The sequence below is a fragment of the Danio aesculapii genome, chromosome 17, assembly GCF_903798145.1.
Source record: "Danio aesculapii chromosome 17, fDanAes4.1, whole genome shotgun sequence".
Taxonomy (NCBI): Eukaryota; Metazoa; Chordata; class Actinopteri; order Cypriniformes; family Danionidae; genus Danio; species Danio aesculapii.
Window position 1 is genome coordinate 21,566,785 of NC_079451.1, and position 17,670 is coordinate 21,584,454.

Here is a 17,670-nt window from a genome sequence, read left to right on the forward strand (position 1 = left end):
TTGAGGCTGTAAGATAAAGAGATTTATTGAAATACAGTTAAGCTGAACAAATATATTCCACAACATCATCTCAATGATGTTCAGTGTTAAACTATCACAGTGCAAACGACAGAACGTACATTATGAACCTTCTAGTCACACAAAATTAAATATTCAGTTTTCGAAAAGGCCTCACTGATAAAAAGGCATTTTGTGAAGTCCATTTCATCTCAGCTCTTCTTTTCATGGGACGCGATAATTGAGAGAACAGAGGGATGCACACAAAAACTGCATTGGCCTCGTACATGTAGATCATAAGATGCACATCAAGTTCGACGTTTTAAAAATGAATGTGTATGCACATATTTTAAGTAGTGCTTTAATACAGCCAAACAAGGAATCTGGTACTGTAACATGGTAGCGTGAAGTTATTCTTTGGATATTGTAAGGATGTTTCGGCGAGATGAAATGCAGTGACTGTGAATGTATATTTAGTCCCATTTCAACTAATATCCAGCAAATAGCATTTATGTCTAATTTGCAGATGTAATATATTGTGTAAATGCCCAGTAGCGTGTTTGGTTAGATCAGTAGTCTTACACCCACTTTATTCCTTTTTGCCAAGTGTGTATTGTCTCTTAATTCGGGCGTAGGGGCCGATGGAGTCATCGAATACAAAGTCCCAGAGCACTCGCATCCAGGACGTGTGTTGAGGGAGTGAGTCATAGTACTCTGCTGCAATCCTCTTCACCTGGACAAGGAGAAAGATCCAGAAATAAACAAACAGTACGTCTTGGGAAATGTCTAGGAATGAAATGCGTTGTGCAAACTATAAAGTCTGAAGAATGAAGAACAATAAAGCAGCTGAGGTGTAAAGTGAGGGTTGAGCGGTGGTCATGTTCCTGTCTGTCGTCATATCTTATTTCAAGGTTTAAACATTAACAGAAACAAACGTACTGAATAGGTAATCAGTTTACAGATATGACAGGGTTCGAAAAGCTCGAAACGCAATTAAAATGGACAATGAAGTATTATGAGAAAAAAAAAAAAAAAAAAAGAGCAAATATTTGTCTTCATTTGTTAGTTTCATGGCATTAAATGTCAAATTCTTTCTCTTAATCAGTAACAGTGCCAGAATCAATGCAGGTCATTACCATGACATTTCCACTTCAGCAGTAGACTGAAAAGTCTACATTAAAAATATAGGTCCATTTAAAAAAAGGTTTCTTCTTGGTAATGGCACTTTATTGACAGCATAGACCACCTTTGCATTTACACTAAAACAAAGTAGTAAAAGTGAAAGGGATTTTGTGTTGTGGGTTTTTTTTTTTAGTTTGCAAACAGACAAGAGTGTAGTGAAAATGATTCTCATTCACATGGGCTTGTTAATATGATTAAACCATGTGCATTGCAGAACAGTAGGTAGCTATCATTTTCTAAAGTAACCTTTCAAGTAATTCTTAACTTGCATTACAAAAATTTAAAACATTAAGTTGAATCCTGTAAAACTTACAATTTATTTTTCAGTTAAAGAAGTTAAAAATAGTTTTTAGGCTCCCAAAAAGCAATCACTGTGTGTGTAGTTGATAAAGGGTGGTATGTAAATGCCCCTCTGAGAAAGTGAAAGGTCAATAGGGATGTGCAATGTACCATATTAGGTTGTACTTTCTTGGTTACACTTGGAAGTTGATTTAGCTGTCATTTCTCAATTGCATTTAAATTGCCTTTGCTTTATCCAAAAAACTATAATTTATTGTGTATAATATAAATGTTGATGCTAGTTTCTTTGTATTGTGTTTGCAGGAAAAAATACTGACTTTATATTTTTTTTAAATATTGTATAATCATAAATGATATCTGCCATTAAAGGGAAAGTTCACCCAAAAGTGAAGATTTACTCACCATTTTCTCTAAGTGGTTCCATGAATTTGAGTTTCTGAATTCATTTTAGAAGAAAGCTGAAAACCAGTAACCATTGACATCCAAAGTAGGAAAAACAAACACTGTGGAAGTCATTGTTACAGGTTTTAATTCTTCAAAATATCTTGTGTTCAACAGAATGAAAGAAACTCAAATGTTTGGAACAAGTGGATGGCGAGTAAAGGATGATACAATTTCAGTTTTTGGTGAATTATCCCTTTATTATCTACAACTTTTTACGTGCATCCATAAAAATTATGAAATAAAGCCCAAATCATACCTCAGGTAATTTGCTTCCAGGAATGCTGGGAAAGTCGTGATGCTCCATATGGTATCCCACGTTGAAGGTTATTAAGTTGAGTGGGCCATAATAAGAGTACGTTTCATGACCTTTCGTAAACATGTAGTGCTCAGCAATGAAGTGTCCAGAGATGGGATGCAGGCCCATGCACAGTATGGAGCCAGAGATGAGATAGACTATAGGCTTCAGACCCCAAAAATAGTAGATGATGATGTCTACCACAAACTGCACAGCTGCATTCAGCATCTCCAACCTGGTCACAGGCTTTGGGTTCACGATCAGTGGCCGGAGCGCATAGAACAAAGGCTGGAGGAACAACCAGAGCACCTTCCTGGCCGGAGTGCAGAAGAACCAGCCCTCGAGGTCAGTAGGAATATCCACATCCAAGCCATCTCCACCCAGATAGCGATGGTGGTCGATGTGGTACTTCTTGAAGGATGCAGAATATGGCAGGCCAATGGGGAGATTGGCAAACATGGCGAACCAGCGGTTCCAGCGTGCCCTTTTGGTGCCAAAGGCCACATTGTGAGAAATGTCATGGATTGCCAAGGTCAAAGAGTGGTTGATGCAACCACCAAACGCATATGCCCAAAACAACACCCACTTCCAGGAGAGCTCGTGGACCATGTAGCATGCCAGGAGTTGAGTAAGTACCATTCCTGACACCACCCATTTCAGCTGCGGGTCATGACCCATCAAAGACTTGATTTCAGGATACTTAGCTGGAGAGAGATAACAAATGTTAAGAATTCAAAATAATACTTTAAATAGAAGAAAATTTATATTTAACTTGTATACATATATACACACACAGTGTTCCGCATAAATAAGTACACTTCACAAAACTTTTAGATTGATATTTTAAGATGTTTTTATATCTTATTTTTTGCAATAACGAATTTCAATAAAACTAGAGTGGAAACTGCAAGCCATGCCTTTCCATCCAACATCAGTGCACGACTTCACAAATGCACCTCTAGACGAATAGTCATATTCACAAAAAAAATAAAAATAAAATACTCCTAAACATCGTGAAAAGCCTTCATAGAAGAGCTGAAGCTCTTATAACTGCAAATGGTAGACCAACCTCATACTAAACCCCATGGATTAAGACTGGCATGCAATTAAAATTCCCATGAATGTAAATACAGATGGCCTAAAACGTTTGACAATGTAGTGTAATATTCAAGTCAGAGTCTGATCCCAAATCCCAAATTGTCTAGCCCATAAATACCAAGGATCCTCAAAAACCAAGGTGCCCTGTGTAACTTGCATGGCCCCACGCACCTTGTGCAGTCGGTGTATAAAGGGCGGATTGGATTAGCATCCATTCTCCAATGTATTCGTATGACCATATTTTCACAGCAGAGTAAATTTGTTTTGTAATGCAAGCGGAAAGAGACCACAGAGCCATACAAGAGACATAAACCTACAAATGGCTTATTATAAAGTAGTTCCCGCAAAAAAATCATTAATTTTGCTTTACACTTTTTATTTTGAAAGTGTCAGAATCCAGTGTTTAGTTGACTGACTTGTATTTGTTTTTCTACTGTAGATGTTAATAGGTGATAGCAATCTTTTAGTGTTTCTGGAAAGAATTTCCTGAAGCAAATTTTGGAGTACATTTTAATTTGGGGTGATCAACCCCTTTAAAATCTAAAAAGCAACAATTTTCTCCACAAAATGTCCTTTTCTAGTGAAACAACCTTTCAAAAGATTAAAACCATTAGGTTAAAGAGAACTTGATATTAGACTCTTAAAAGGATCATCACAGATCTTTACTGAAATCTTTCCATGTTCAAAAATGTATTGCACCTTCGTTAGACAGCCGGTACTTGAAATTAAAACTATGAAATTAAATTAAAACCGAATTAAACTTGTTTTTCAAACGCAAGCTGGTTTCATTATTATATTATAATTATTAATATTGTATGATTGTGCAGGAGTATATACTTTAAGGATTAATAGAGATTATCTCCTTATTACAGTTGCTAATGGTAACCAAACATGTAAAGGCACACTGTTGCATGGGTAGTTAAGTAATTACTAATCCTCCCCACAAGGGAGAAACCTTCTCTCAGCAGTGTGCGTTTTTTAATTAGCAGATTTGTTTGCCCAGCTAACCCTCTGTTTACCCATCATCATCCACTACTATAGAATCTCTTCATAGAGGCTCCACAAAGTGACTCACTGACCACTTTCACCTGTAAAATTACATGTGACCCACATGCAAATCTGCCATAACACTTTTTCATGCAATTTGAATAATGTCTGTTTTGCAAAGGGTTCACATTGCTAGGTTTTTTTTACTAGTTTGTATTAGCAAGTAAATCATACTTTGATTATGGTATTAACCAGGAAGGAAAACAGTCAAGAGTCCAGAAGGTGAAATGGACCTTTCAGTCATTATTAAACATGGAAATGTTCCTGTTTTTTTTTCCAGATGTCAAATTATCCATGTATTTGATTCCCCCTTTAAATTTTACATATTGGTCAAACAAATAGCCCATACAAAACAAGCACAGCTGTGGCAATCAACAGCACCAGGCTTTCAAGTTTAATAATGTTCATGTACAGACGCATGTGGAGATTCTTGAATGCCCCATTTGCTGCTCCTTGAGTATCTGCTGAGCAAGATCACACCCGTCATTGCCTATTGTCGCAGAAACACACAAACAGGTTTATTATGAACAACCCCTTCTGTTTCAGCTTCTGGGAGTCATATTTAAGCCTAAGGTAATACAATGTGTACGCACCGCTTTTAAACACTAGGCAAGTTCACCTGTATAATGAATAACCAAACGCCATAAAGTGTGTAAATAAAATTACCATAAACTGCTCTGACAGATGCCAGTTCAACCCTAGATAGTGTTGTTGTAGAAATAGCTTTAAAATAAGCAGTTTTGAACTCTTTCATGCACATTTTTGTATTAGGCCACTTAATGTAACACTATACCATGTAATATTTTGTAAATGTGTCATCCCTTCTGGAAAGGTCTGAAGATGATGGAAGAATACATTATTAATATTTAAAGAGTTGAGGTGTAAACCTACCCATGTTTTGTTTTGCTTTTTTTTTTGGGTGTGGAGGGGTGGGATTGTGTCGGGGGCTCGATGCTCCTGATGGAGAACTAGTCATTTCAACATGGCCCACTCAAACCCTTTAACTGCCTGCTCTGCCATATGGCTGAACATAGTTTGATTGTTTTAAATAATGATTGTTAAAGTCATTTAAAGAATGACTGTTTTAAATAATGATTGACACTATACAGCATTGATGGTTTACAAAAATTATAATAATGATAAAAATAAATTAAACAAACAATCCTGTTGCACTACTACATATGATTTTGGTTTTATTGTAAACAAGAAAACATGTTAAATGAGAATCTGAAATATTTTATGGCATACTTCAAACAATAAAGATGATTTAGTGTTCAAAAATGTTTTATTTTGATTGTTTTAAATGAATTGGTCTTACACTTCATATTTTTCATAGTGTGTGTGTATGTATGAGATATATATATATATATATATATATATATATATATATATATATATATATATATATATATATATATATATATATAAATTCTAGTACTTTTACCATAAACCAACAGATCTACAATTTGGTAGAGCTTGATATTTTAGAAAAATTGTGTGTTATTAGTGATTGTGTTAACTAGCGACATTAGGAGTTAAGTCCAATTTTTTTTCTTGGTGGGGCAGTGAAAGGGTTAAGCCTAATTCTAAGCCTATTTTCTTTATTACTTATTTCCAAAACCATGGGCCATTATAAATAGTGGAACGTTTCTTCCATACTGCACGTGCAAATATTAAAATCTAAAAATCACAAATATGGCTAAATAACCGTACAGTTTGTTTATTTAATTTCACATAAAAACAATAACGTTTAAAATATTTGTACCATGCAGTTTTATTAACAAAAAACACCAGGATCTACAGAGAAAAAATTATCTATAGAGATAAACTCGCATGTTTTGAGTTTAAATGCTTGGGCCCCATACCTGGAGTTGCTTAGGGCCCCCAAAGCACTATGTAAGTCCGCCCCTGCTCATAAATGTATTTTATAAGGCAACTGAGCTTGTGACATACCTACCTACATACGTACGTACCTTCTTTACAACTAAGGTCACAAGACAACTGTTACCAAGGAAGACGCACTTATAATGCCAGGAATCAGTTTACAAATTATCACCCCTGAAGCCATTGTCTGATATCACCCAGACTGTAAAGACGCACACATTATTTTTCCGGTGAAAATTAGCAATAACGTTGTTGTTGTTCAAAATCAAACTTACATTTAGCTAATTATATGGATTCAAACATCATCTTCGTCGTTCAAATTAGTGTTTTTTTTTTTCCTGAGACAGACAATTGTGCCGAGATAAAGTGCTTAACTGACATTTGAGTATTATTTATACACATTTACCATCACGATACACACTCTCGATGGTTCAGTATACATTTAAACTCAGTTAAATTAAGTCGGTTAACCAAATCACATAACATACAGCATGTTTTAATTAGTTCGACGTATTGTGTATTTCTGTCAATAACTTGAAACTTACCTAATATTTCTTTTCTTCTCCACGTGTGCGGCTGTTCATTATACACCCATTCAAAATCCCAGCGTCCTGCTGCTTTGCCCATTTTGACACCTGTGCGCTGCTGCTTGTAATGAGCTCAGGTGATTCCTCGCTTACTAGACTCGTTTCGGACACGCCCTCTTAGATAAGAGAGGGAGAAGGTGTGCCTGTCAGGTCAGTGCCAACGGTAACTAACTTCAACCGAAACCCTTGTGAACTAACGAGATCGGTTTAGTCAGCGAGCAGCCCAGCCTGTTGTACAGTCTGCTTGACAACTCTTCAGAGTGGAATGATTGGCTACGTGACTTCAATCATATGCGGGGACATAGACGTATGCAGTGAATGTTTTTAAATGTTTTTATTATATTTAGAAAAGTTTTTTTTTTTTTTTTTTTTTTTTACTTTTGCAGTTTAATTTACTTAAGCAATGTCCAGTATCATAGTACTGTAATTCTGGTCTAGACAAGTTTGCGTCACATCACCGCGCGGGGGCGTTCATGTTCTCTCTCACACACAAACACACGTAACACACACACACACACAATTCAATAATTGCTTTATTGGCATGACAAATGTATTGCCAAAGCATTTATAAGGTTTACATTAAAAAGAACATATATATAAAAAAACATTAAACACAGTAAATAATAGTATATTATTATAATATATAGTATAATAATAATAAGAAGAAGAAGAATAATACAAATAGATAAATAATAAATAATAAAATAATAAATCATTTAACAATCAACATTTATGGACAAAATCGTAATAATAAATTATAATAATCAGTATATTTACAATAAGTCATTTATAATAATCTAGATGTGTTTGCATCACACACACACATTCAGTGACATACATACATACATACGTGAAGTACTATAATAATGTGGTTATTGTGTGATTTAATGTATTTTAAGACATAATAAAAAAACTCACTGAGAAAAACAGATTTGAACATATATAACCTAATAAAGATGAAAAAAGCAAATATAAAATAGGGAATAAAAATGCTGCAAAGTTGAATAAAACAGAAACAGGCCATTTTAATTAATTTATTATGTGAAAATACATAATAAACATTTTACTGTTTAATGTAAAATACATAAAACACCATTAAATGCTCTAATGACTTTTGGTCTTTTATGTTAATATTGCAAAATATTACAGTATAAATAAACATAAAGATTATATATAAATAAAATAAATTTTACATGGAATTCTATTACTTCCACCTAGATGCATTTTCATTTATTTATTTGTTTATTATGTAAAACCTAATAACACCATTAAATGCACTAATGACTTGGTCTTTTATGTTAATATTACAAAATATTACAGTATAAATAAACATAAATATAATATATAAATAAAATATATTTAATTTTGGCGGCATGGTGGCTCAGTGATTAGCACTGTTTCCTCACAGCAAGAGGGTTCCGGCTGGACCAGTTGGTGTTTCTGTGTGGAGTTTGCATGTTCTCCCTGTGTTTGCGTGGGTTTCCTCCCGGTGCTCCGGTTTCCCCCACAAGTCCAAAAACGTGTGCTGTGGGTGAATTGAATAAACTAAATTGGCCGTATGAATGTTTCCCAATGCTGGATTGTGGCTGGAAGGGCATCTGCTGTGTAAAACATATGCTGGAATAGTTGGTGGTTCATTCTGCTGTGGCGACCTCTGAAATAGAGACTAAGGTGAAGGAAAATGAATAAATGAATGAATTTTTCATTTTATACACATAGAATATGAAACTTTTCCTTCCACCAGATGCATTTTTATTTATTTATAAAATGTGAGACCTATGTAAGACCTAATACCATTAAATGCTCTAATGGCTTTTACATTAATATTACAAATATTACAGTATAAATAAACATAAAGATAATATATAAATAAAAATTTTACATATACAGTGATTAGCAAAGTTGAGTACACTCCATTTTGAAACTGAATATTTTTCTCCATTTCTTAGTGAATATAGGCAATGTCTTTTTCTGCATTTAAACAAAACAGGTTTATTAAACAGATATATTTATTAGAGTAATATTTTAGTCACCAAACATATTTAGAAATGGAAAGTTAATACAATTAGATTCAAGCAAAATATTGCAAAAAAAAAAATTACAAGCTACAAAATTTCAATAATAATTTATTTTTATCTTGATTTTTTTCTCTTTTTTATACATGTGTTTAATATTTTTCTGTAACATAAATCTAGGTGTACTAGTTTTTGGACCGTTATCATGAGTTATCTTGTTAGATAAGCTCCAGATTTGGCTTCAGTACTGACTAATCTAAAGTATATGCACAAATAAAACATTGTACAGCTTCCTGTTAATAATATGAATTTAAAAGATTGATTTGTGAGGGGTGTACTCATATATGCTGAGCACTGTACATGGAATGTGGAACTTCTATTACTTCCGCCTAGATGTAAATCTATAGTTTCCTCTTCATGAAAAAATAGATTATTACTGTCAGTCCCAAAAAATAGCTCATAAACAGTTCAATTTATGGGGAAAAGTTTGTCATTAAAGAGATAGTCCATCCAAAAACAAACATTTTTTGTAAATTACTCACATCCAGACAATACAAAGCATATGTGACATTTCCTCAGTAAAATAATAAACGAATTGTTTGCAGAAATTGTGGTCGATTTCCAAAATTCAAGTCAGCTGCCAATAAAACTGAAAAATCATAAAAAGCCCAGAAGTTGCATTTAATCAATCAACAAGGACCAGGATTGCATCTAAAATGATTTAGAATGTACTGAAAAAGGTAAAAAAGTAGGTAAAAGGCCTGACAGTGAGTAAATTAACAGCAAACTTGCTACTGTATTGATACAGTATTGCCAGCATAACCATTATGGAACTTGAAACTTTTCATGAGGGTAAACTTGATTTAATTCATTCTATATGTATCCATGATATAAAAATGTATCTATCTATCTATCTATCTATCTATCTATCTATCTATCTATCTATCTATCTATCTATCTATCTATCTATCTATCTATCTATATATATACACACACACACATACAGTGCCCACTGTCCAGCATAAATGAGTACATCCCTTACAGATATCTCTTTTAAACGATTTGCCCTATGATGCTAAAATATGTGTACAATGAACAATATGTTAGGAGAAATATTAAATACAATGTTAATAAAGAGGAAACATCGAGAAAACCCTCCAAAAAAATAAAAAATAAAAAAATTAATTTTGTGTTTTTTTTTTCATAAAAATGTTATATAACCAAACTTTTATTTCAATGAATATAACTGAACCGTCTAACAAATCTGTTATATGTAAATGCACCAAAATATTTTGTATATATAGAAATGGATACTCATTTACGCTGTGTACTAAAGGATTTTATTATGTGTATTGTTGTTATTGCATTAACAAAAAATTACATTAACATTAAATTACATCAAAATGACAATTACATTATATGTGCAACAAGCAGAAAATATAGTCTGTACAAAACACACAGACGTTACTTAATTTTTTCTACAATAAGGGAATTATTTTGAATAAAATGTAAAGAAATATATCGCTGGTGGATAATTCACAGAACACCAGTGGTGAGAATGAGGTCAAACGCAGAACGAGATCTCGCGAGATCTGGCTTGTCTGATCCTCAGGCAGAGTCCGTGAACGGAGTCAGTCAATGTGGGACGGAGTTTTGCCTGTTTGTTAGTGGAGAAGGAGGGGAGAGCGAGTCGTTGACTTGACACAGGGCTTGCTTGAAAATTACTTTCGGAAAGCAAGAAAGCCAAGAATGGCGTCGGGCGAGACACTGTACATCGAGGCCGACGGCTCGGAGATGCCGGCCGAGATCGTCGAGCTGCACGAAATCGAAGTTGAGACTATCGAGACCACAGTGGTCGGCGGAGACGACGACGAGCACCAGCCCATGATCGCCCTGCAGCCGCTGGTCACGGACGACCCGAACCACGTTAACCACCAGGAGGTGATTTTAGTGCAAACTCGTGAAGAGGTGGTGGGCTGCGATGACTCGGACCTCCATGCAGACGACAGTTTCGAGGACCAGATCCTCATTCCCGTGCCCGTTCCGGTGGCAGAGGAGGAATATATCGAGCAGACTTTAGTGACCGTGTCTGGCAAGAATCCGTCTGGTAGGATGAAGAAAGGAGGAGGCAGCGGGAAAAGAGTGGTCAAAAAGAGCTTCCTAAACTCCGCTGAAGCGAGCGGACGCAAATGGGAGCAGAAACAAGTGCAGATCAAAACACTGGAGGGGGAGTTTTCCGTCACTATGTGGGCATCGGGTAAGTTTTGACATCGCATCAAGTGCTTTGTTCTCGCGCAGGCCTCGTGTGGGCCTTCTTCCTCTCGAGCGCGTTATAAAGATGCCCGATATCCCTGTGCCAGAAACAATTTTCGGACCGAAAAGCCACTTATTGAGAATGGTCCCGGTCTAAATGTTTTTGTTTTGATGGGAAGCCATGTTTTAAGTGTGGATGGGCGCCGCCATATTCCTCCAGACCATTATGGCGGCGGCCCCGAAACATGGCGGTTGTGTGAGCGGGGAAAGATGGCGGCGGGCGCGGAGAGAGGCGCTGTGAGTCCGCCGCGCTGCTACTGCAGGCCGCAATGGCGCAGCTCGCTTTGAAGAAGGGGAGGGACCTGCTCACTCGAGCTGTTTTTCAGTCCCTGAAACTCTCCGTCTTTCGACAATTCGTCCCCTAAAACAAATGTTACCGCGTATATAAATATTGTAACCGAGGATTTTTGATCCATATTGTGTATTCGCGGCGCATAGAGCGGTTAATCTCAGTTTGGGAAGACGTGATTGTCGTGTGCAAGCAAAGAGAGGCGGATGCCCTTTGCGTATTTTTATTTTATTTTAAACGTAGTTTAATGTTTAAAACATTGCGTGTTTCTTAATTTCAATAAGTACTGAAGGTGATGATAAAATTAGTAGTGTTTGGGGAAATATAAACATGTTTATTGTGAATGTTGCGGTCCACTACCGCGTAAACTCGGATAAAAGAATGGAAGATGATATTTTTCACTTTGATCTTGGATTTTTAAAGGTAACGTTAGTGTCATCTAGGTTAGAGGTTTTCAGTCTTTTAGTTGTCAATGTGTGAGGTACACCCAAATAACACGCGTTTTATGTATTAAGATAGTACTTTGTAAAAAAAAAAAGGTTCAAATGAAGCTTTTCATGTTGTAAATGGATCTAAAATAATTTGGGTTTAATAGTGTTTTATTATGTAAAGTTTGTAAAAAATGCTAACGTTAGTCGTTTTAATACGAGGTGTACTTTACATTATATTTAGGTTTATTTTAGTAATTATAGATGTTAATTAATTGTTAATTTGATTTTGTTGTTTTAAACGGTATTGCAATCCTTATATTAGTAACGTTATTTAAATAACGTTGCATGTAAATATTGTATTTCCTTTAATTTACTCAGATGTAATTATTTTACAGTTTTATTGAAATTATATATATATGTATGTATATAATTATTTTTTCAATTTTATGCTTTATCTCCAAATTAGATAAAAAAAAATAAAAAATTATGCTTTATCTCCTCGGACCCTCTATCACTGAGCACTTCCTAGGCTTTTATTACATAGGCAAAATGTTTTTAAGCTTTTAGATTTGAAGCTTACCTCTACTTGGTTTTATACAATGATGTTAGTTATTTTTAATTTGTTGTATTGTAAATGTATATATTTCCTAATATCTCTACAGGGAACACAATCTCATTGCTTAAATATTAAAATAAAGAATACAAACATGCATACGGAAGCCTTTTGCACTGCGCATGCGCTTGAGAGGCGTATATGCGTCTGTTTATCTAAACGCGCTCATAACGCAGTGCTGCGCAGGAAAGAAAACACCCGAGTTGCTCACTTCACCTATATTCTTTATATTCAATTGAAATGCTGTATTAGAAGGACCATATTTCTACGCGATGTACGTGAAAGGAATTTAAAATGCACCTCTATCGCCTCAGCCCTGATTTTGTAAATGAATTGCTTTGCGCGGAAACAATGGACAGATCATTGGTTTCACCCTGCAGATCAATTACCTGTGACTAGCGTGTTGATCAGTGCATTTAGTATTTGATTGCTGTATTTGTCAGTGTAGTTTATAAGCTCATTATGAATGCAGGGTGTGTGATTTGATTGTTTAAGTGCTTTGTTAAGCGCTTCATCTTGTTTTTTGTGCAGATGATAAGAAAGATGTTGATCATGAGACAGTGGTGGAGGAGCAGATCATTGGAGAAAACTCTCCTCCAGATTATTCAGAATACATGACAGGCAAGAAACTGCCACCTGGTGGCATACCCGGCATTGACCTGTCAGACCCCAAACAGCTGGCAGAGTTTGCCAGGTGAGTACCAGGTGTTGTGTGAATGTGCAATACTTTGATTCGTTAGCCCCTATACATAGATGAATAACGAAGTCAATAATAGAGTAAATGTAACACTGATATAATGTAAATGAGCATGGGATTAAATCTTGAAATCTGCTGGCCCATCGAATTAATTAATCTCAGATCTGTTTTGCATAGTTATTGTTATATTTATTCTTTTCTTTTATTGTGTGTAGTATTCTGCAAAAACAGCCACAGATAAAACAACATCAGCGATTTTAATTACACGTTTGTCAATACTACAACACACTTTATTTTTATTAGTAGTAACCTGTACATACAGTAGTCAACATTTGAAATGGTTCAAAACCTTTCATCAGAGTGGTCCTTAAACCATTAAACAACACCCATTCTTGCCTTAGGACAATTTTGAAAAACATTTTTGATCCGCTTCAAATGTTGACTACTGTATATTCATCTATTGTAAATCTGTTCATAGCTAATACAACCTGTATATAATGTTCATAGTACAACCACCAGTAAATATTACCCGTAGTTTTTCTATAATTGCACTTTATACTTATACGTATATGTTGCACTCCTGGTTAGACCTAAACGGCATTTCGTTGCCTTGAACCTGTACATGTGTAATGACAATAAAGTTGAATCTAATCTTAATATTTTTTTAAGTTTGTCAAACCAGTTTTTTAGTTTCTTCATATAATATGAGTACTAAATTAATTGTTGTTATGTATGTAAATATATGTATTTTTTTACACAATATAGAATGAAGCCTAGGAAAATAAAAGAAGATGATTCTCCAAGGACGATAGCTTGCCCACACAAAGTGAGTGTCTGTTCTTATTATGTTAATATACTGTGTTCAGCATATATAAGCACATGCCTCATAAATCTATCTTTTAAATGGGAAGCTATACAATATTATATTTGTGCATATATGTTATTAGTCACTACTGAAGCCAAATCTGAAACTTATCTAACAAAACTTACGATAACTGTCCAAAAACCAGTACACCTAAATATATATGTTATAGAAAAATATTAAATACAAATTTTTAAAAAGAGAAAAAAATCGAGAGAAGCTAAAAATTTTTTTGAAATTTAAAATTTTGAGAGAAAAAAAATGAATTTAATTGTATTATCTTTTCATTTCTATATTTGGTGACTAAAATATTATTTTAATAAATCTGTCTTGTTTAAATGCAACAAAATACATTGCCTATATTCACTGAGAAATGGGTAAAAATATTCATTTTCAAAATGGGGTGTACTCATTTATGCTGAGCACTGTATGATGTTAATATCTGTAGCTGAAGTGCTGGTGCTTTATGTAGAAGAAGCCCATTTGTGAGTTTGCATGTAGCAAAGTGAAATCTAAAATGTAAATAATTGCTATACTGGATAAAGTTTGCTAAGCTATTTTGATAAAGTTATGATATGATAGCAGCTATGATATATGGTAGCAGTTATGATAAAGTGTCTTTGTGGTGGAAACAAGCGACCGCCCATTTAGGATATTTTTCCAATACCATCAAGAATTAGTCGTTAAATCGTGATTCTGTTAAATAAAATTGTAGATTATCATTTAATGTTTGTCTCTTTTTATAGGGTTGCACAAAAATGTTTCGGGATAACTCCGCTATGAGAAAGCACTTGCACACCCACGGGCCGCGGGTTCACGTCTGCGCTGAATGTGGGAAGGCGTTTGTGGAAAGTTCCAAGCTAAAACGGCATCAGTTGGTTCATACTGGTGAAAAACCTTTCCAGGTAAGACGTGCATACCAGTGCTTCCCACACATAGACTTTACTTGGACGGGCCGCCCAGGTATATTAACGGCCGCCCAAGCATATTTAGTGAAATTATTATTTTTTTAATATTAATATCCTTTTACACTTTTTGTATCTGCTCAATATAACTAAATATCCGAGATCGATTAAGTAGTGGAAAATCTGCTCTGATTTACCAGTTTCATTTTGTGACCACGAGACCTGTCAACAATCGTGCAGACAGTTTCACATGCTCTTCAGACCCACAGAACATCTTTGGGACTTAAAAAATTTGCTTGTCACGGGTTTCTAAATCTCCTAAATTATCCAGAATTCAACTTTTGCTTTCTAAAGCTCGTATGCGTTTTTGCATTACTCTTTTATTGAAGACTGCTTTCCGCCTGGTTTCACAGCTGACAGTGTATGGACAGCCACGATACAGAGAGAAAACGTAAACAATAGATTCATTAACGACTTTACTATATACTCGGAAAGAACGAAATGACATCTAACAGGGATGTGATTCTTCCGTATAAATATGGATTTCTGTTTTTTCCGAGCTCAATGGGGCGACCCCCTGTGATTTGAAGGGTGTCTCAGTGGGGTTAGTGGGGGGGGGGGGGGGGGGGGGGGGTCTCGTCTTTCTTTTTGTCCTCTGCTGATCACATGCCTGATTTAAACTGGGTTGCAAAATATATACACCATTAGTAATAGTTAATCAATGCATTTGCCTTATTTAAAAAAAAAATCGACTATTTAATCTTGCAATTATAATAATTTTTAGGGATAGTCGATTTTTATAAACTTTTTTCTGTCATTTATTTCTGATTTGCTGATAATTTTAATAATTTGATGTTAATATATTACATAGGCTATTTTATATACATGTCTAAAATGCTTTGGCATTTAAAGTTGCTTTGAACTTGAGAGAATCAGTTTTGACTTTTTTTTTTTACTTTAACCTATTGAAAACAAACAGTGTCATAATAAAAACACTTATTAATAAAATGAAACTGGTTTGTCACATATAGTTAACTATTTATGTGATGTGGGTAAATGGTGTTTCATTCCAGCTACCACTGCAACTGTATTTCAAACCTGTGGGAAGCACTGCATACTGTAAATTGTTTCAAATTATTGGTGCTGATCTAAAATGGAGTCCAAATAATAAATGTTTCGCTCTCTTCCACCACAGTGCACATTTGAGGGATGTGGAAAGCGCTTCTCATTGGACTTTAACTTGCGCACACATGTGCGGATTCACACTGGAGACAGACCGTACGTTTGCCCATTCGATGGCTGTAACAAGAAATTTGCTCAGTCCACCAACCTGAAGTCTCACATTTTGACACACGCGAAAGCTAAGAACAATCAGTGAGATCCCTCGCTGAAGAAAGCTCCAAAAGACTCTGGTCTGACAACAGCTTCCTGCTCCAAAACCCTCTTTGTATGTCGTTTCTAGAACCGTTCTTTTCTAAGAGAATCTCAGCACACATTTTGATGGGAATTGAAATGTGAACGAGGAACTGACACCAAACTTACCCCGTCAAGCATCTCGTGGTATAGACCTGAATTAAATAACTTCCCGGTTATGAGAGTTTCTTCTTTTGAAGATGTGATTGTTTTCGTGGACCTTCATTCACTTAACAAGACGCTCATTATCCTGAGCCCAAAGAAGCTAAATTGTCCATCCGTGTGTCTGTTTCTGTCAGTTTGCAAAGACTGCTTTTTAGATGTCTTCAAAGTGTGCATATTGTACACTTTTTAGAGCATAGAGCTGTCGTGTGTGTGTGTGCGCGCGTGTGTGGGTGTGTGTGTGTGAGAGAGTCGTCCCTGAGACTTAAAACCTGTGAATGCTTTTCTTCAAGGAGAATGAGATGTCGTTCAGCTTTTCTTTTTCTTTTTCTTTTCAATGTAAATACTGCTTTTCTTTGTGAGAGGTATCCTGCGCAGGTATCTTGTTTTGTATACCTGTCCTGTACAAATGTTTTGAAATCATGTAGATAGAGATGTTGATTAGATTGTGTTTAACCAATTAAACAGTTTTATCCAGCTTCAGGAAGTACTGCTACATACACATGCCTTCTTTTGTAACACATTAATGATCTTACTCAGTTTGTGGAAAGACACTCTTATTTTGTTCTCCCCCTTCAAATTCTCTAATTTATTTAATGACATGGAATAAAGCTAAACTCCTCTGTGCAGTTGCTAAAAGCCTCATCATGCTGTTCGGTCTGCTATATCTAATCTAGTGCTGGGTTTGTAAAGCTTGAACTCTTGTGATGTTTCTGGTTAAATGTAAATTGTTGCTCTTTCTGGTTGATACAAACTAATTTTAGGGTTATGGTAACATTACAAATGTGAGTATTTCACACTGCATCTACATCTGGTTCAGTGACATTCTTAACCTTACTTAAAAAAAAAAAAAACTTGCATTGTGTAACCCTGCTGGTCCTACACTACCCTAATTGCTCAGAGCTGGGATCGAACCAGCGATTTTCAGCATGGGAGTCGGTTGCTCTAACAAGGAGGGTAAAGACCATAACACCTAGCATTTGTTGCTAGAGCACCTTTTGAGGTCAGAAGAGTGAGGTTTGCCTGCACAGCACTTCACTAACTCCCAACTGGGTCATGGCACCAATATAACCCCCACCTGTCCTACACTACCCAAACTGAGATCGAACCAGCAGCTTTCCACATGGGAGTTGGTT

At 35.5% G+C, this 17,670-nt stretch overlaps 2 protein-coding genes across 2 annotated transcripts; one reads left to right on the forward strand and one right to left on the reverse strand.

The window, feature by feature from the left end:
• degs2 (delta(4)-desaturase, sphingolipid 2) lies at positions 1-6,908 on the reverse strand. The gene is made up of 3 exons (XM_056476511.1): positions 6,793-6,908; positions 2,180-2,922; positions 1-730 (listed from the first exon to the last, which is right to left on the reverse strand). Exons 1-3 carry the CDS (start codon positions 6,872-6,874, stop codon positions 587-589), a joined length of 969 nt encoding a protein of 322 aa, XP_056332486.1. The 5' UTR covers positions 6,875-6,908; the 3' UTR covers positions 1-586.
• A 3,552-nt stretch (positions 6,909-10,460) lies between these two features.
• On the forward strand, positions 10,461-17,179 carry yy1a (YY1 transcription factor a). The gene is made up of 5 exons (XM_056476603.1): positions 10,461-11,106; positions 13,027-13,189; positions 13,958-14,018; positions 14,801-14,959; positions 16,155-17,179. The coding sequence occupies exons 1-5, from the start codon at positions 10,599-10,601 to the stop codon at positions 16,335-16,337; spliced, it is 1,074 nt and encodes a 357-aa protein (XP_056332578.1). The 5' UTR covers positions 10,461-10,598; the 3' UTR covers positions 16,338-17,179.
• Positions 17,180-17,670: the final 491 nt, after the last annotated feature.